At 40.6% G+C, this 20,737-nt stretch overlaps 2 protein-coding genes across 3 annotated transcripts in view; one reads left to right on the top strand and one right to left on the bottom strand.

Annotated features, from left to right (window-relative positions):
* The window catches only part of LOC123980280 (equilibrative nucleoside transporter 2), a 19,406-nt gene extending 5,849 nt beyond the window's left edge, over positions 1 to 13,557 (bottom strand). Inside the window, exons 1-7 of one of the 2 annotated variants that reach the window (XM_046064568.1) lie at positions 13,215 to 13,557; positions 3,704 to 3,760; positions 2,934 to 3,015; positions 1,011 to 1,156; positions 781 to 920; positions 569 to 703; positions 225 to 322 (exon numbers count right to left, since the gene is read on the bottom strand). In XM_046064568.1, coding sequence (XP_045920524.1) covers positions 225 to 322; positions 569 to 703; positions 781 to 920; positions 1,011 to 1,156; positions 2,934 to 3,015; positions 3,704 to 3,735 — 633 coding nt within the window. In that variant the 5' untranslated portion in view covers positions 3,736 to 3,760; positions 13,215 to 13,557. Of the gene's footprint in view, positions 1 to 224; positions 323 to 568; positions 704 to 780; positions 921 to 1,010; positions 1,157 to 2,933; positions 3,016 to 3,703; positions 3,761 to 13,050; positions 13,107 to 13,214 lie in introns of those variants that run through there. The other variant, XM_046064569.1, reaches the window with a different exon arrangement.
* A 5,145-nt stretch (positions 13,558 to 18,702) lies between these two features.
* Positions 18,703 to 20,737, top strand: part of LOC123980282 — a 7,758-nt gene continuing 5,723 nt past the window's right edge. The window contains exons 1-4 of the mRNA XM_046064572.1: positions 18,703 to 18,736; positions 19,293 to 19,652; positions 19,859 to 19,897; positions 20,079 to 20,117. Of these exons, the coding sequence (XP_045920528.1) occupies positions 19,343 to 19,652; positions 19,859 to 19,897; positions 20,079 to 20,117 (388 nt within the window). The 5' untranslated portion in view covers positions 18,703 to 18,736; positions 19,293 to 19,342. The remainder of the gene's footprint in view (positions 18,737 to 19,292; positions 19,653 to 19,858; positions 19,898 to 20,078; positions 20,118 to 20,737) is intronic.

The raw sequence follows: 20,737 nt of genomic DNA, 5'->3' as shown, positions 1-20,737 counted from the left end.
GTTCATCCACATGTAATTAACATTAAATTCACTCGTCTGCCTGCTTCCAGTCAGATTAGGCGTTTTTAAACTTCAGCTGCCAACAATGTTACTTAGCTTTGATTTAAATTTTAATGAGCGCCTACTAAATTTAGCCAGGGTGCGACAAAGAGAGATACTCCAGTTTAGGAGAGGTTGAAATGATTGTGGGTAATGCACTCATGCAGAGCTGGGAGCTAACTGACCAGGCGGTGCAGGAGCAGGTAGCTGAAGAGCGTAACCAGTGTCCCCACACATGGTGTGATGAAGTAACCCAACGCCGCTGATTCAGAGTCTGCATCGCCTGTGTGACAAAGACACAGGTTAGCCAACTAGGAATTCTGGGAAAGAGACATATCCGATCGAATAAAACATTGTTCAAAAAGGACCCAACATGAGCTGTGTCTTTGAAAAAGGAACAGAGTGTGTTGTGTGGTGGGTGGCGTCATGGTGATTTCCCTAGCTCAACATCCATTATGAATGTCCTCTGTTACTAGGCAACAGGGGATTAGGCATCCGATGGCGCTTTGTGTGTTTTTGGCTGGCTCACTGGCTATGGCAAGCAGCATGGCGACGGCGGCGAAGGTCCCGGCGAGGCCTTGGCCGCTCATGAAGATGGCGCTGTACTTCTGAGGCAGCAGCCCCACCAGGCCAAAAAGACTGCCCTGCAGCACGGCACCGAACGCTGGGGACAAGAACAAGCACCTTTAACTCAAATGCACATAACACTACTCTCACGCACACACAGTCACAGTGACTTACAGTTGATGAACCAGATAGTAGCCATGGTGACAGAGAAGAAGCGGTCTTCCTCCATGGGCACTTTGACCAGCACTGCTGTGAGGATGAAGAACAGCAGGATAAAAACCAGGCTACCCGCGATGCGTATCATCTCGGATATCCTGAAACAACAAAACACCCCATCAGTCATTTAACCAACAACACGCTCCACATCACACTGGATCAGATAGACACCCAACTCTCTCACTGACCTCTGGTAGAGGATGGAGTTGAGCAGGGTGAACAGCAGCAGGGGCAGCTGGGACAGCAGGGTCATCCAGTTGTTGAAGTAGTACTCCTTACGGACTACCATCGTGCTGTTGCTCCATTTTGTTGTGTTTAGGCGACCTTGGAAGTACTGCAAACCCAGAGGAAGACGGATGTTGGATTATCACCGTCAGTTCCAGACACAGCATGCAGATGTTTTCTGATAAACCCACTTCACACTACGCTCCGCACCAAACAGCTGAGAGACAGAGGTAGCAACTAGCTGGTGAACATAGTGGAGCATTTAAGAAACAGATGCTAGAGATGCTCCGTATATGTTTTAAGAGTGAATCTTCAATTGTTTGCTACCGCCACAGAACTTTGAGGTTATTAATATGTCGTTTCTACAGCTCGTTCCACTGGCCCCAAGTAGCCTGAAAAAACAACTACAGATAAGTCAATTAATGCCGCTGTAAGACAACCCAACTTAAAGACAATCCTCCATTGTATCCTTATATATGCTATTATCATCATCTAATATGCAATCAAGCAATAATGAAATAATCCAGGTTTTCAGAGTGTGAGGGGGGCTCAGTGAATGGAAGTCAAAAGACTATTCTATATTAGTGATCACACTGGTTGCCTGAGTGTGTGAGATTTGATCAAAGAGATAGTTCAAAGACACAGTTGTTTCGGGGGAAGTCTACTGTCTTTCCCACTTTCCAGGAATCAGAAATTAATACATCCCTCAGGGCTAACCATTTTTATGTATGTGGTGTAGTCGGACCTTCCGGCAATATTAGGCCCTCGTGTCCACCGGATCCAGGAATTGAGCAAAACTTGAAACTTTGAAAAGTCCTCTACTAAAGAATCCAATAAAGGAGATAAACGCATATGAAACACTCAAGAACAAATGGGGCAAAGGGCAAAAGCAATGATGGACCAAGAAACTGCAACATCGACCGGCTCTCTGGCAGCGATTACAGTGACCTGTTATCAATAAGAAGCCAGATCTCAGAATATTCTAATAAGAGCAGAGATCCAGATAAGTCTAGTGAAGCGAACATATGACGATACTCTAATAATACTGCTCTCACTTGGTTTGTTGCTCGAGACTGACATTTCCTGTGATGCCGGTCAGCCACGCAGTATCCGCTCCGTCCTCTATCAGTAAGCAGCTGAAAATAGCTCTGACTGTCAGTGTTTTCAGCAGGAGGCACAGAGCTCACAAGGGAACAGAGATGCAGTTAACATGTGAGAAAAGAGGCTTCGCTCCGGGACATGAACACATGAGGTGACTCACATGGTTAAGTCATATGATAGATTGTATGGATTGAACAAATCCCTGAAATCGCTCACTACAACTATACATTTTATTAGGGCTATTAGGGCGATAAAAGTATAATAAGAATAATCGTGATATAGTTTTCCTCCATAACAATATAACAAATGTTCAATAAATGTTAAATGATTTAATTCACTTGAATCACAAACTAATTAGCGCTTTATTTTTCTGTTACAATATTTATTTTGTTGAGGAGAAGGGACTGAAAAAGATTTTACTTAATTTTACTAAAGATTTTTATCATAATTGTTTTGAATTCCTCAGATTTGTCATGTGTTTGTCGTGTTCCGACCACAAACAATAGTTTAAACCACAATTACCCATTGGGTTTCAATCAACTTTTAAACTTTGAGATTTATCGTGATAATTATCGATATCAAATGATTTTTTAGCGTGATAAAATCTTTTGGCCATATTGCCCAGCCCTACATACTATAGCTTTTATTCTACATATTTTTTTTAAATTATAAAATAGACTATTCTCCATAAGATTCTCATCCCTACAGCAACATTTAAGCAGGAGGCGTGGATGATGTGTCAGATCTGCTGTCTTTGAGGGATTAAGTAATTGCCATGTTTTTACCAAGGAGGCAGTCATGAAGAAGTTCCACGGCAGCAACGTTCCCAGGCCCAGAATGAAGAAGATAATCCCCACCAAGCAGCCTCTGTAGAAGGAAGCAAAGGTTGATTTACATAAAGTTACCACAGACAGGATGCTGCCAAGTCACAACTGATGCAAATTAAAGTTGACTGCTCATACTCCTACAGCCGTAACAGAGCTGTATTAAGCTACTGCTGCTGCTTCACATTAAAAGCATTGAACCGACGACCAACAGGTCTTCTTTTATTGTATAAAAGTCACATGAAATGTTTTTGTCGCTGTGGTTATCGCTGACCTCTATATGCATCTATAAAACCACACAGTCTTTTCCAGCATTTTCTGACACTGGATCAGTTTTAAATATACTATGTTATAAGTACTAATGGAAACAGAAGGAGCAGTCAGTGAGTTGTAAGATGAAGACTAGCAGGTGACAGGCTGCAAACCTGCAACTTACAAACTTTACTGCTAAAAGCATGAAATCAGATGAATACTATGGATTACTGCTTAAACTCAATAGAACAAGGAGGACCTGAACTTTATTCCTATGGAAATGCAGTTCAAATTCATTCAAGAAAAAATAAAAAAAAAGTAAAGCTTTGTTACAATTGTCTGTCAGAAACACACACACACACACACACAAACCAATCCACATAGAAACTGTGGTCGAGAGCAAAACACATTGAGGAACTTTGGTCGAGAGCAAACAGTGAGAAGTGAGAGCTTCTTGTTTCCATCTTATTTTAACTCACCGGTCCTGAGGAGCTTTTGTTCGTTCCTTCATCCTGATGTAGGATGTTGATGTGAAACTGCGAGGGGGCGGGGGGGACAGAAGGGAAAAGCAAGGTGAGCAGATTAAGTAGTGAGTAAACGCTAAAATAAGGTGGAGAATAGAGCAGACTTAAAGTGGTGAAATAAGAAATAACTAGAAATACAAATATCTCCACACCTGCCCCTTTGGGTCCCCCGACAGTTACACCGTCATTCTATGGCAGGACCGAACAATTAATAGCATTTGCGATATTATCACAATATGATAAAACGAGATTTTCTAATCCAAAGGCTGCGATTACACTGTGGTCACTAGATCTGCTCCGATAAGGATTTTTTGGGCTGATCGCTGAAAGCAGTATCGGCCGATACCGATCACGGGTCACTGTGTCTATTCGAAGCCTTTTATTTATCATGTAGCATTATACTTTATACTGTATATTTAATTGGTCCTAAAAACAATGTAATAAGTGTTAAAGTTAACAGATGATAAAGTATCATGAAATGACAACTGTTTATTTTATTGCCAGGAAACATGGGCAACAAATTCCGCTCAATCTGTGTTAGAGACTTAAACCATAGCAGCCTTTGCCTGGTTACTGTGAACATCTTATAGCTTAACAAATACAGCTTTACTGTGGAATAAACTACAAAAACAGAACAAACAGCATCTTTATAAATTTACTACAACCATAAGAACTGCAGCAAAAAAGGCTGTTGCCAAAATATTTCGGAGATAAAGGAGCACAGGCATCAAGAGTCGATGATAAACTCGGAAGTAGCTGCTTTTTGTTCTGGAAAGCTCAGGCAGGTTCTGTGGGTTTTAGGAGAGAGAGGAGCAGAGAGAGGAGCAGAGAGAGGAGCAGAGAGAGGGAGAAGGGCTACAGAGAGGAGTCAGAACTGCCTTCAATGAGATTTGAAAATAAGTGATATTTAAATAAAGTGTAAACATGAAGCAGACGGTCTACTCTGCAGTAGCAGACGATTTAGCGAAAGAAGAAAGTAATACAGACCAAGAACCACACCAGGCTTTCTTATTTATTTATTTTTTGCATTGACCGACAACGAAGTGGAACTGTTACTGAAAGCAACACGGGAGTACGAGAGACGGCGGCGGGAAACAGACTGGGAGTTGTCGCAAAGTAAATACGGCGACATGCACAGTAGGCTAACTGTTAAGTGTTATGTAGAAAGTATATATATTTTAATAAAAATACCAAAACTCTGTCAGTAGCATCGTGTTTTTGCTTTGCATGACTGATAAGACCGACTCACAAAGCCAAATGTGAGTGTGTGTTATCGTTTTATAAAGTCCTCTAGTTTTGTCCACCGGGTCAGCAGCGTTTTCAAACGGAGGCAGAAACGTAGCTAAAGGTCTCCGTTTTGTAACGAAAACAGAGGGAGAGATGCGGTCAGCTGATCGAGTGGCCCCGCGCTTTGCATCAGGAAACTTACAGGGAGGATCAGTCTCTCTCTCTGCCTGATGTGTCTGTTAAACTCCGGATGCGGGCGGCTGTGAGTGAGATGAGCACAGCCGCCACAGTTTGACATGATCCTCCTGTTGCTCCGCTTGTCTGATTGCTGCTCAACTCTCACTGTAAATGATTAACTGGGCGCATCAACCCCTTCCTGTCTGAAAAGGACTTCGGTGCTAGCTAGCTTTAAAAACCGCTCAGACACAGTGAAGCATTTTAGCTGGTGAGTATTGCATCATCTGATCGGCTTCTCTTATCGGCCTTTTTATTGACCACCGATCAAAGCCATTATCGGCCGATTACGATCGGTGACCCGATCGACCGGAGCACCCTGGTCACATGACAGGAGAGATTAAAGCAGTCTGCAGAAGAAGCATCAATTTGGTAAGCTATGCTGCACGGTGACTTGTTGTACAATGGCCTCAGGCTTGACAGAAGCTGACAGGCACAAACTTAGTGTCAAATGGGGAATTAAATTAGCACCAGCAGGTGAATTGTTGTTGGTGGTGGGTGAAATCGTCGGGCCATCCACCACTTTGGCGGACAGGGAAAATGCACAACAGAAAGACACGTGTAGGGCATTGCGGCGATCGGCGCACACGTCTGCATCACACACACACCAGTCAGCTCAGGGAATATGTGTGCCGGCGTTTCAAACCAAACTGATCAGTCCAGATGAGGTCCAGTCTGGGGCGGGGCTGCGTTGTTGTCGGGAGAATTAAGCTGGTCTATTAGACGCGAGAGGCGGCACTTGGCTCTTCGTTGGCCAACAAGTGTTTAGTGTCTTCTTGCAGGGATACAGAAAAGGAGGCTTTTGTTGAGAGATGGATTCTTGCGATTATTTGAATCCCTTACTGTATAAAACACTGGTGAACTGTGTGTTTCTTGTCATTTGTAGGAAGGCCTACCTGATATGATATTATTTAATTGCATGACTTGACTCAAATGATCTTTCTCTGAAATTTTAATAATTTGACTCTTCTCCACCATTGTGCATAATAAAGTCCTGCATCACCTAATTTCATCATAACATAGGAAACAGTGTATGTTTAATCTGTCTAACATTGTGTTGGGCATACTACACACTGATTTATTGCTTATCGGTTTTGAATAATACAGAAGAAAAAGATAATAATCGTATATTAAATCGTAATCTTGGTTAAAAAAAAAGAAAGAAGCAATTTCATTGATTTTCCAAAGTCATTCAGCCCTATTCTATGGGGAACACTGCTGCTCTTAAAGATCTGAGCCTCCACTTCCTGTGTACACACAAACACCACAGTATGCTCTCAGGGAGGAAAACCAAACCCACACAGTCACCAACAGGACTGAAAATGTTCTGACCCACATAGTGGCCAAAACCCCCACCCAGGTGTTGTTTTCACCTGTTTGGAGGATCAGTTTAGACACAGGCCTAATAAAGTTACACTCACATTTATCGTACGCTGGGAGTCTGCACTAGACTAAACACAAGTAAATCTTACAGAAATTCACTCAAAGGTCAGAGAAAAGAAAATGTATACGCGAGTTGTGGAGGAGCATGTGGCCTGACCAATTCTTTTTTTCCGAGCCAGTTTTTGTCCACCTCCTTCTTCCTAGACAAAAAAGCAGATATTAACAACACAGACGTTGGTAACCAGACAAAGACTGCTGCGTCATTGTCACAGGGATCTACAACAGCACATACAGTAAAAAAATCACACAGTTTAGTTCAGTCAACATCCTTCACACGGTTATGAATGCTCTTTATTTACTGTGGGTCACAGTGTTTGTACACACTGTTAGCACCTCCATTAGATTGGTTCAAATAAAAGCCTGTGTACCAGATTGGACATGGTTTTTAAAGCCTCCTGGCCAGTTAATCAGTTTGGTCAAAAGTCATTACAGTCTAACTAGAAAGCATGCTTTGGGCAGCTGAGCAGAACTAATCAAATCTAGCTAGTAAATCATGGACAAAAAGGTCAAACGATGTGACCTTATGGGTCATAAACATTGTGGTTGGGATTTGTTCCATCTAACATTATCAAAGAGAAGAATAAACAGGATGGGACACATTAAGATTTAGTGTCTGGCTACAATTTAATTATAACCGAGTGGCTGTGGCTTCAAAGCTCTCCTAAAACAGCTTTGTTCCACTTCCTGCAATGAGAGGAAAACAGCAGGAGGTAACCCAAGAGAATAAACATCACATTGTCCTCTGTCCAGTCTGTGTTGTGGACCAAAACATTTTGCATATATCCTGACAAACATCTAACAGAAAGCAGCCGAACAACTGGCAGGGGTTTGTTTCCTGTGTTATCTGTAATGAGGACACTCGAGTCAACATGGTAAAGCCAGCAGATATCTAAGATCAGGGCTCAGAGACATAACAGAGTCACAAAGGTTCTTCACAGGTCCCGTGTCAACAGGAATGTCAGCTGATATAATCTCACTTAGAGCCTGATTTAAGCTACTTAGCATATGTTTATGACCAGAAGTGTCCATTCTTGTGAAACACTAACTGGACCACAGTTCAGGCTCTTTTTGAACCGTTTACAGCAGCACGGAGATCCCAGTGGCAGCTGGTGTTTCAGAGAGCGGGTTTAGTGAAAGCCTGAGATGAGGGAAACTCCGAGATCAGATAAACTCTAGATCAGTAACTACCGTAATTTACGCTGTTAAGTGTTATAACATCCTCAGGAGGAAACAGAGTTCCTCTCTGACCCTCTCCTCCTGCGGACCCTGAAGCAGCTGTCTGACACAGAGTTTCATTTCCCTGATTCATACTGTCGAGTTCAAAAACACATTTTACAGAAGACATCAAAACCTGGTTAGATATTAGTTTGTTATTAAAACATGATCTTTAACATGACCGTCATCGATGTAAGGACAGAGACAGTGATCTCTGAACATCAGGGCAGCTGTCAGGTTGCCAGCAGTTGCACTGAAGTAGGGTTGGGCGATGACTACATTGAAACATCGGGATGGACGATGGCGTCGTCTATTGGCCCAACCCTACACTGAAAGATTTAGCGCGGGCTCCATTACCAACTCATCTGTATGAAGCTGCAACTGGTCGATGAACAATCATTCGTCATGTTGTGATTAGTCGCACTGATGGAATGACTTTAAGATTCTAAACCTGGACTAAATATAGTTTAAAACAGAGTTTATTAATAAAGACGGGATACAGTCTTAATGTTTTTGACAGAAGCTCATTAAATGCGACATGAGCACAATTTTGTAATGGAAAATAGACATCTACAAATGTACAGTCTGTTTAACCCAGACACATTTCTCACTGCAAATCACCAAAATCATCATTACTGCGTTGTATTATGATTTTACAATCGCAGGTCCATGAGTAAACTATCTTATCTGTTTGACCCATAGTTTCATCTTCACTTGCTGCCACCTGCTTTTTGTCCCATCAGTACATTTTAAGATGAAATGTCAGATACAGTATAGGATTCCAGCACTTATCCACTTATTCATCCACTAAATGATGAATAAATGGATTACGCTGTATAAAATGTATAAGTGCTAAGTCATTGATTCTTCCACTACTCTTTGTTATTTGAGATAAATGTTCATGTCCGCATTGGCACACATTCATATTTCCCCAACAGGGATAAGATGAGCTGCGTCTGGGTTTGGCTTGCGGGCTGTTGAGCTATATCGGTGCCTTTTGTTGAAACATGTTCAGCTTTTCATAAAAGCCTCGTCAATGTCACTTTCAGTGAATCAACCAATCACAGTGTGTATAATAAACTATTATACTAATACACTCATTTACACTAGTTCCTCCTCCAGGTGGCGGATAGTAGATTTAGCCAGAGTCAGGATGCCATCGTTCCAATGTGTGCCCCTTATGGCCGCCTCCTCCTGAGGGCCACACGTTCCTCTAGTTCTGTTCTACTAAAGTCATCGTGAGAAATTTGTTCATTAATCTTGTTTACAGAAAGTGTAGTGTGGATTGTGCTGGTGTATAGCGGATCTGTTCCTGAATTGAAAACTAAAGTCCCACATCGAGGGTCAACGTTAATGGACTTTTTTCCACTTGCTGGTCAGTCAAGTGTTTTAGAAATGTACTTGCCCCTATATAAACTGTGTTATTAGCAGTTATCAAATAACAATTAGACTAAAGTTAACTGTCATGTTTAATTGGTATAAATAATAAAGTAACCAGAACAAGGACACAGGGTGTCACAGATGCAAAGCAACAAACATTCTTGCATTTTAAAAATGGTTTGAGCCTAACAGTGATAAATTATCAAAATTTGTCTTTACCTGCTGTAGAGATGGGTGTCTGTGATTTTGTGATACTACCACTGATAGATACTCCTTATCCATTTGTTTTTTTATAGATAGAAATGCAAAATAACAGGACTAAGTAAGTAAGAGTTACTCAAATTAATTTTTTAAAAAAAAGAAAAATTCAGAACAGGATTAGAATAAAACAATTCAAATACAACTAAATTCTGTTCCTAGAGATGCAACAGCAAAGTCACTATATAAACTCTGGACACATCTAAAACATCAGTTAAATAAAATCATATTCCTGACATCAAAATACTGAGTGAAGTTTTAAAAGAAGGAAGAACTCCAACATCAGTATCAGTCCTTCCTCCTCTTCCCTCTGCTGCTGCGATTTATTGCCTGCAGGTACGCTGGCAGATGGAGGAGGGTCTGGTTTGCCTCAGCCAGCAGCAAAGGTAACAAGAATATGACAATTTGCAAACTGAACTAAACAGACTTTAGCTTGTTTGTAACAATTTCTTATCAGCTGAGCTAGCGCGCTGCGTTAGTCTAAAACAAAGCGGCAGATTAAAATATTGCTTTCTACATGTTTACATTTAATGCTTGTTGAACAGGTGTATTGATTTACGTATTAGCTTTCTACGTGTATGTGGCGGAGCGAAGCCCCGACGAGGGAGAGGCTGCAGCTGGATAATAAATTCCACCAAAACAATGTGTATAATTCTTTTTTACCACTTGCCCGACATGGCATTTGTCTTACCCTAGGCAATCCTTATTGTTGAGCCCTGGACCATGCGTCCATGTTTTCAATGTGTCAAAAAAAATCTGTTTCAATATTTTAAGGCCGATGCCGAGTGTCTAGATACCATGGTTCTCACTTCATAGTCCTCCACTGGTTTTCACATCAAAATTGCACACAAGGGGCGCACGCACACACAGTATAAATATGTATGTAATAAATTCCTTGTTAATGCCCTGTGTTTGTGATTAGTCATCTGCTGCAAACACCGGTCCTTTAATGTGAAGGTGCTCATGGATGGATTGGGAAAACTTCGGTTGACGTCCCAAATTAATAACGACCATCATGTCACTGCTTACCGTGATCGTGACTGTTAGGGTTAGTGAAGCCAGGTAACTAAAGATATCCTAGGAATGCTAGGGGCTGCTGTGGCTCAGGAGGTAGAGCGGGTTGGCCGTTAATCGGAAGGTCGGCAGTTCAATCCCTGGCTCCCCCTGGTTGCGTGTCGAAGTGTCCTTGGGCAAGATACTGAACCCCGATTTGCCCCTGGCTGTTCCGCCAGTGTATGAATGAGTGCGAATGTTAGTTTCCGTTTGAGCACAGTGAATGCAGATGTAGTGTAAAAGCACTTTGAGTCGAAAAGACTAGAAAGGCGCTATACAAGTACGGAGCATTTATGTTGAAGTTGCTTTGTAAGATTGCAAACTTAAAGTCAAAAACGTAATTTTACGAGTGTAAACGAACTGTATAATCTTTTTGTGGCTCCACAGAAGGAGCTGTGTCTGATAAATGTTCTTAAGTAAAGTCAGTCTGGGTTGAAGCATAGACTGTATATAAGAAGTGGACATAGTCATCGTGACGTCACCCGTTGGTTTGTGGACTGCCGTTTTGAAGCCTCGAGTTTGGCCGATACGGCAGCGCTATGTTGAGTTTTTGCAACCAGCGGCACCAGACGTGACCATATTTGGACGAGATGGTGGAGCTAACGTCTGTTTCACTAGCAAGGACCACGCAACAACAATGTGTGATTTAGAGGTACATGCGAATATGGAATGCATGGATTATGGAGGATGGATTAATGCATGTAGAGGGGAAGGGTGATGGCGGAAGAAGGATGTCGTCTGATAGGTTGGTCTGAGAGGGTATACAGGAGACCGGGCATGATTGAACAGGAAGAAATGAGGGGATAAAGGGAGCAGGGATGGGGGGGGGTGAGAAGATGAGCGGATGTGTGTAGGGATGAATAGATGAAGGGAAAGGGAGGGTGGGTCAAGCGATCTGAAACAGCGTGCTGTTGAGCGTGGATCGTTGACTGTCTTGCGTTGAGCAATCGGAGACAAGTGGGGCAGGCTGTGCGGTATATGTAGCCTGACAGGTGATTGGAGGTGTGGTTGAGGCGTGGCCCCGCTCCTGAACCTAAGTTAACAAGTTAACTTCATATGTGGAGCTAGCTAGCTTGCTTAGCTAGGTGCTTCTGTAATTCACGTTATTTTAACAATTTTGTCTGGCGAACAACAGGCTTAGAAATTAAATGTACTCACCAGAGAAAGTGAACAGCCGACTCCTAATATGCTTTTTCAACGACGCTGGTTAAATTTATACTAGCCTGATTGACAGGTCACCAAGGTAATGACTTGTCAGTCATAGATAATCCCGCCCTGAAGCATACTCTGCTTTATGGTCTCTGTTCCTCTAAATGGGACCATAATTTACTAGATGAACATCATGCTGTGTTGAAGAAGACTTGAAACTAGCGACTGAGACCATAAACTCATTAGTAAAGTGTTTACTGAGGTAATAAATCAGGTGAGAAGTAGAGTCATTTTACTATCATTTCTAATGGAGCCGGACTTCTTATTGCAACCAGAGGGGTCGTCCCCTGCTGGCCATTCGCTAGAATGCAGGTTTAAGGGACTTCCGCGTTTGCATTGGTTTGCTAACCGGAAGCTTTCCGCTTGGGTTGAAGACTAAATGTTTGAAAATTAAAAAAAAATCTGGGGGTGGGGAGTTAGAAAGAAAAGAGCTCAGCGACACTAAAACACTGAGTGTTTCTACCTCTCTCTACAGGAAAAGCCATAAAAAGCCAACTACAAGTTAAATCTTGTTCAATCCACTCTGAGTTATATTTCCAATAAGCCCTTACTTACAGTAATTAACTAACACAAAAGCACACACACACACACACACACTAATCTCTCCAAGTAAAATGCTATAATTTGAGTATCAGACCTTCAGCTTAGAGACTGGGAGTTGTGAAAGACATTATGGGAAATCAAATGAACAGCCATTGTTCATTAAGCAGATACGGTCGAGGAAGATTAACAGAAAGCGGACCTGCAATTACAAATCCATGAGAACACATCAAAACCTCTGGACTAGGATTACTTGTTGGTTTTTTGCTATCTGCTGCCTCTCTTCACTTCCTCACCTTACCTGGTCAGCCTTAAAAAGGTGTCAGTCAAACCCTAGAAGGCTTCTGTTTCACTAATGAGTCAGAAGATTGAGTATTTACAGTGGAGGTCCAGCCAGGTGTGTAATGTTAAATAAAGTTAATTCACTAACTCAATAGCGGTAACTGGGAAAAACAGGCACGACACAGACTGACAGATGTGATCCAGTGTCAGGACTGAAAATGAATAACGTTAACCAAGTCATATCAAATGTGAGTTTTGTTAAAACAGTAGTTGTATTTATAAAGCCAAGGGCAGCATGGTACCTGGACATGAATAACAATAACGTTACACCACGTTCTGTGAATAAGCAGGAAAAGGAGGATAAACATAGCATTAAATTAAACTGGTAACGTTAATATTTGCGGTAATCCAAAGCACTGTAGTTTAACTGCGTTATTTACAACCAGCCTGACGTAACTTACACGTTTGATGTCTAACCAGAGCAGCATTGTCCTTTCACCACCCAGTCGACCGTGAAGTAAACACCGGTTCTTTATTAAAGTAACAGTTAGCCTTTCATTAAACAGCACAGCCTTCAATTACCATGACGTGTGTGCTAACTAGCTAACAGAACAGAGAGACCCACCTTGGAAATACGCTGGTCTTAATGTGTTTTCATATTGTTCCCACCGCCGCTCTGCTTGTGTCCAAATGGTCCAAAAGCAAACTAAGAGCTAGATACGGCTGCGTCGTCCATACGGTTCTTACACACGTGGCGGAAATGTACTAATGGCTACGTTAACGTTACTTTAATCATACGGCGCCGCTCGCCATACGGGTACTACCACGAACCAGTACCCCTGGCATTTTCTCCATACGCCACCGCTATCAAAGAGACGCCTGTAAACCTGTTGACAGGACGCCTCAAACAGAAGACAGGGTCACTTAATTGTGACTCTTTCTATTATGAATTTCTGACCCGTGGAGGTTTTATGTTTGTACATGATTTTAAAATCCGTGACGTCATCACAGAGTAAAGCGTATTGCTGCGTTCCAGGAAACTCGAACATTCCCGACCTCCAACTAGAAAACGTGCAACTGAACGCCACTCAACGTCGGAGTTCATCAGTCAACCCCCGACCATAGACTGTATGTAAGAAACGACTTGTGGTCTGGTGTCACCCTGTTTTTTTTACAGTCTATGGATGTAACACAACAATGGCAGCACTTACCTGAACAGCAATGTCTTCTCTGCATAAAAGTTGTCCAGGAAAACCTTAAAAATGCCCCGCAATTTAAAAACAATAGGAAATATACGACATTTACTGACTTTTGCAGATTGCGAGACCAGAATTAACGAATAACGTATATTATTTATTTGTGACACTTGTTTTCATTAAAACTGCTATCTTTTTTACTTAACACGGAGGTTGCTGCTGAGGGTTCAATTGTGTGTGCACCACAAAAAAACGTAGGCTAAGTTTGTTTGGCGTCGTGCACCATCAAGCACTTGGCATGCATTAAGATCGTGAAATTCCGACCTTTAGCTGTGACCGAGAACGCAACAGTCCTGAACCCTCGCATTAGTCAACTGGGCCTCACCTAATAGGAATTTGATATTTTTACATGGTATGATGGACATTTTAGAAAAATAAAAATAAACAAATGAAAGGAAAGGTACTTGTTATTCCACGAAGAGAGCTTTGGAATATTGGTTTAGCAATAATATTGTGTTGGCAGATCAGTTTTCAAATCTCAGCCAAGGGTTATTCATTATCTCCTACTGACACTCCCATAGGTAGGCTAAATTTGTTTATGGCATCATTCTGGTAACAGCAACATATCTATAAGGGCATTTTTTCAAAGAGATATTACTACCATACCATATGTGATTTCATACTGGAATCAATTTGTGGATTATTTAGTATAGAAGAAGGCGTGGCTTTACCTAATCGACACTTGATAACCAATAAAGTTAAAGAAATCTCTTTTAAACTCATTTATAAATTCTTTGCACATCGATGTGAATTGTAGTTTCTGTTGAGCATGTCCAGATATTATTTCTGAAAATTTTGACGAAAGTTTTGTTTTACTCTGGAAGAACGTATTGTTTGGTCTCTCAGAAAATAACACACAGAGAAACACGTATGTGTACTTGATTAATCTTCTTATCATAATGGCCAAATTTCATATCCATAAATGTAAATTTTACAGAAAAGAAGATAAGTTTGTACTTGTTGCAAACTTGAATAAAAAACGTTTTTGAAAAAATGCTGCAAGGGCCCAAAATGGTATAATGGTACAGCACTGCACTTTGCAACATATCACCTTACGTTACCTTAAACCTTTAAACTTTGTGGGTTTGGGACTTTTTATTTTACATGTTTTACTCTCTTCACGCCCGAGACATTGAAGGGACTAACTGTACATTTTCAAACCACAAAGCTAGAAATATTTAAAAAATACATTTTTATTTCAAACCAAGGCATCTAATTTATCACAAATCACCGGCATTAGGTTGAGCAAAAACTACTAACTCTACTAACACAAAAATGACAGAAATTATTAAAGCTAAAATAAAAATTCATAAATAACAACAAAGAATAAAATAATAAATAATAAATAGGACTATCTCAAAATCTATTAAAGAAAACAACTACGCAGGACAGGTTTCAGTGACTTACTCAAGAGTTTCAACTAATTCTTCCAAATGGTTCAAGATGGATTTAGTCTTGAAGTATCTACATTTATGTATTGCAAATCTCCAAATAACACAATAAACTTGACAGTCACTGGTGACAAGTCACTCTCCTTGGACTGTAGCCAGCGTCACATCTCACTCCAGAAAGACTGCACTGACTCACAACGGAAAATGTTCCACATCTCAGGAATTCCTTTATTGTTTACATTTCATTTAAAATTTTAACGTTTACCTCTTTTACCTCAGAATGAAGTTAACAACGGAGCCTTCAGGGCCACTGGTGTTCAGGGGTCCAGGGTAGTTGCCTGCTTTGTCCAGTAAACCAGCCTTGACCTCAACAAAAGTAAGATCTTGCACACCACAAAGTCTAAGAGAAAGGTTCGTATGGCCATCAAGTCAATTGACATTTATTTCACATTTCAAACAATTTTTTATGTAGTCTGAAAATTAAATAAAATTTTATATGGAGTACAAGCAACAGAAGCAAAAATTCTTGGCTGTAATTTCAAAGTCAGTACAGGAATTAATGCAACATCTGTTTTAACGTCTTCCTAGAAGTAGCAGTACAAGTAGTTACTTCTGCTTCTTGGAAGGGAGGAAGGGCCCCACCAGGAAAGTGTTGCATTTTGTCTGACTGGTTTACCACAATACCAACTCTCACGCCTCTACTGAAGGTTTGCCACTCCTATAGTAGTTCATATTTTGCTTATATTTATATATACTTTTATATTCAAGATCATTGTAGTACATGAACACAAAAAAGGAAAGATTGATTTTTTAAAAGACATTCAGAGTTGCATGAACCCATGTCTTGCGTAATTTCCTGGGGTATCATACATACCAGGTGTGACAGGATGTTGCCATGAGAGATTATATAGGAAATCTAAAAAAAAAAAAAAGAGAGCGGAAGAGAGCAAGGAAGGCCAGAGAAGTCATAGGTCACAGTGTTGTCTGTCATACAAACTAAGCTCACAGCTGTTTTCTGTGAGGCTCCCATTGAATTACTGGTGCTTTCTGCCCTCTGGTGGAACTGAACTCTGAGTGTCATACAGTGTGAATAGTAGCTATGGATTTGATGTGCATGGCCAAAAGTCAGTGAACACCACGACTAATTAATGAGTTGAGGTTTTTCAGCCACAATGCTACTAGACCTGTCCCGGTCAACTGTAAGTGCTATATTTGTGAAGTGGGAGTATAGAGCCAGGACACTGACTTCAGAATTTAGCACTGAAAACCAAACCGGAACTGAAAACAGTTTCACTGAAAAATAATATATTTTTTTGTCTGGTTTGTTTTTCTATGACAGTGTTCTCATTTAAGTTACTCTTGGTGACATTGCTATGTTAAAATATAAATACACAAATACTACAGTTGCAGTCGATCAGTAGTCTGTATCTGATGCCAGTGTTTGTTGCAGTATATCACCCACTGCATTTTAAATTGTCTTTGTTCATTTCATGCGTTGCTACATATGCAGCTGGTAGATCCATTATATTTAATATACATATATTGCTCGTGGGCAGATAAGCGGTACAGGGTACTGTCAAGGCGGAATTTAACCTGCAATCTCTGGACAATAAGGAAGCATGCAATGGTCACAGAAAGGAAGAGAAGTTGGTTTAAACTCTTCTTTAGACACTACAATGTAAGGTACAGTCAACATACTCTATGTGGTATTTCCTGTAAGTTCTACTAAACGGAAATGGCCTTGTGCTCTGCTGTGGACTGTCAGTATGACAGTATATAACAGGAAGACAACCAACCGCAAACCAGTAAACTGTTGGGCATCAAACTTACATAGCCCCTTTGCAACCCTGTTTGTGACATGCAGTGTCTAAACAGATGAACAGACAAAAGTATTAATTCTGTTTGCCCTGGTTGATCCCTTTGACCTCACTGTACTGCCATTGCAGCATGGGGGCTCTCAGCAGTCAGGGTCTATATCAGCACAACTCAAAGAGGAAAGTCTTAAGCTTACTCTTAAATGTGGAGATGGTGTCTGCCTCCTGAACCCAAACTGGAACCTGGTTCCACAGGAGAGGAGCTTGATAGCTGAACGCTCTGGCTCCTAGTCTACTTTTGGAGACTCTAGGAACCACAAGTAACCCTGCATTCTGGGAGCGCAGTGCTCTGGTGGGGTAGTAAGGTACTATGAGCTCTTTAAGATAAGATGGTGCCTGACATTAAGAGCTTTATAGATGGGGAGAAGAGTTTAAAATTTTATTCTGGAGCCAACGCAGAGAAGCTAAAACAGGAGAAAGATGATTTGTGGCAGGTGATCTTGTCAGTAGACGAGCCGCGGCATTCTGGATCAACTGGAGAGTCATTATTTATTTATTCACTTATTTGGGCAGCCTGATAATCAGGAGTTGCGGTAATCCAGCCAAGAAGTAACAAATGGACTAGTTTTTCTGCAACATTTTGAGACAGGATGTTTCTGACTTTTTTTGAATTTTACATAGTTGAAAAAAAGGCAGCCCTTGAAGTTTTTTTTATGTAGGAGTTGAAGGACATGTCCTGATCAAAGATAATTCTGCTGCAGGTCAGGGCACCCACTGGTTTGTTGACTACTGTTTTGAAGCCTCGACTTTGGCATATTGGCGCTCACCTTCTTGGTTTTTGGGGAACCAGAAATGACCATATTTGGACGACAGGGTGGAGCTGGGGACGGATCCGCGTTGCAATTGCTGACAGGTCGTCGTGGAAGCGACTTTACAAGGTAGCCATGCAATAAAGCAAACCCTATCTATTTTACTCTAAATAGGACTGTAATTTACTAAATGAACATCATGCTGTATTTAAGAAGACCTGAAACTAGTGATTGAGACTTTAAACTCAGGACAGTGTATACTGAGGTAATAAATTAAGTGAGAATTATGATCAGTTTGTCATAGACTTCTACACAATCTGACTTATTATGGCGACCCATGGAGCTCCCCGCGACCCTGTACGCAGGATAAGTGGTTGATGATGGATGGATGGACGGATGGAGCTGCCTCTGCTGGTCATTAGAACGAATGCAGGTTTAAGTCACCTCTGTATTGGCTTCATTTTTCAGATCCAGAGGTTCCCACTTGGTTTAACATCAGAAACATTGCAGGTCATCTAGGTTTCTGTGTCCAAAAAGTTTAGAAGAAATAAAAGGATATTTTGTTAGCCTTTGTAGCACAGACAAGAAGAAAATATGTCGTCCAGGACACACTGACTGAATTTAAAATATAACTTGTAGATGCCATCAACTCATCTGGTGGGGATGTGAGGAACAGAGGTTGTGGCTTTATACATTTATCTTCAAAACCTTTGAAAACCAACAAAATGATGACGACGCCTGGTATGTGTTGTTTTGCGCGTGTGTTAGATGTGAGGGGCTTAGCTCGGAAGAGATGAGTATCAGTATTCAGTGGTGAATCAGAGTGAAAGGATGAAACTTCTACTGAGCGGTCTGTTCTTCACCTCCCTCAGTTTAAGTAAGTAAAAACATTACATTAGCAGTTTAGAGCTCCATATTCATATTTTATTAGAGTTTACTATAATTTATGAAGTTAAATGTGATATTAAAAAAAGGATTTAGATTCATTTTAAAAAGAATCCCTGTTGGTAATAGACTTATAAACAGATTAACGCCTGAAAATGTGTGGAGTTTCATTGTGTCGAGATTGTGTGGTAATGATCATAGAAGAAAATGTCATTTCAGTTCACTTAGTACGCATGCACTACATTAAAGCAAGTATATATTTCCATATTTTATTTGAAATGTTTGTGTGTGATTTAATTGATTAAACTGTCCAGAGGTCAAGTAATTGGATGGTATCGTTGGCTGGTGTTTTTCTGTGTTTTCTTGAAAGCGCTGGCAGTAAGTCTTTGTTTGTCATCTAGGGTTTTTTGAGACAGGAGCAGATCATATTTCTAAAATGAGATACGATTAAGAGAATGCGTATTTCTTCGTTACAAATTATAGCTGTTAGAGCGTTATGTACAAGGCTGATGAACTACCAAATCATGCATCACTCTGTCTGTTCATAGGTGTTTCTTCAGGCACACTTGTTGTTACCCAGAGTCCTGATATCTCTGTCATGGAGGGGGAGAGAGTGAACATCACCTGCTGCGGGACATGGGGGTTTGAAAGAATGAGAATTAGTTGGCTGAAAAATCAAACAGAAATAAAGACGGAGACATTTGAGTCGAAGAATTACTCTCAAGGATCTCTGAGAAAGGAGACATCTGGCTGCTCAGACTTGATCTTTACTAATATCAAAAGAGAGGATGCAGGGAGATACACCTGCAGGATGACTGTGGAGATACCACTTTTAAAAGAGGCTGAAGGAAATGGCACTGTCATCACAGTTACAGACAGAGACAGATCAAAGATTAACCCAGCAGCAGGTAGGTAACAAAACACCAACAGCTTGACAGTGTTGCATTAAGGCTTTGACTAATATCTTGGTTTGCAAATGTAAGGAGCTAATAATGAAGCGTATTCAGAATGAGGTCTGGTTTGTTCAGATCAGTCAAATCGGACACATTTTTAAATATAAGCTACTAATGCAGGATGTTAAAAAACATTTATTTTTCATTATTCTTCATCACAGGTACAGACAGAGACACAACAAAGATAAACTTAGCAGGAGGTAGGTCACAAAACACCAGCAGGTTTGACTAATATCTTGGTTTGACAACGGATGGAGCTAATAATGATGTGTATTCAGAATGAGGTCTGATTTATTCAGATCAGTCAATTTTCTTGTTTTATACTGTATATATAAACTGCTAATGCAGGATTTTAAAAACCTTTTATTTTTGTCATCACAGTCACAGAAAGTGACAGATCAAAGATCAACTCAGCAGGAGGTAGGTAACAAAACACCAGTAGCTAGATAGTGTTGCAGTGAGGGATTGAATAATATCTTGGTTTGCAAATGGAAGGAGCTAATAATGATGTGTATTCAGAATGAGGTCTGGTTTGTTCAGATCAGTCAAATCGGACACATTTTTAAATATAAGCTACTAATGCAGGATGTTAAAAAACATTTATTTTTAATTGTTTTTCATCACAGGTAATAATAATAATAATAATAATAATCCTTATTTGTAGAGCACTTTTCAAAAACAAGTTACAAAGTGCTTTAACAAGTGTAAAGAATAATACAAAAAAAAAAGATAAGAGCATGAAAATTTAATATAAAATTAGTAAAATACAATAAAATAAAAAGGGATAAAATAAAGTCAAATAAGATCGGGAAAAGCTCTCCTATAAAAGTATGTTTTAAGAAGGGACTTAAAAGAGTTCACTGACTCAGCCGACCTGATTTCCTCGGGCAGGCTGTTCCAGAGCCTCGGGGCCCTGACAGCAAACGCTCTGTCCCCTTTAGTTTTCAGTCGAGACTCTGGAACAGACAACAGACCTCTGCCCGAGGATCTCAAGGTACGTGCTGGTGCGTATGGGACTAAAAGGTCAGAAATATAACAAG

This window comes from Micropterus dolomieu, linkage group LG12 (assembly GCF_021292245.1).
Source record: "Micropterus dolomieu isolate WLL.071019.BEF.003 ecotype Adirondacks linkage group LG12, ASM2129224v1, whole genome shotgun sequence".
Lineage (NCBI taxonomy): Eukaryota > Metazoa > Chordata > Actinopteri > Centrarchiformes > Centrarchidae > Micropterus > Micropterus dolomieu.
The sequence above is the reverse complement of the archived record's forward strand: the minus strand, read 5'-3'. Positions and strand labels throughout refer to the sequence as shown.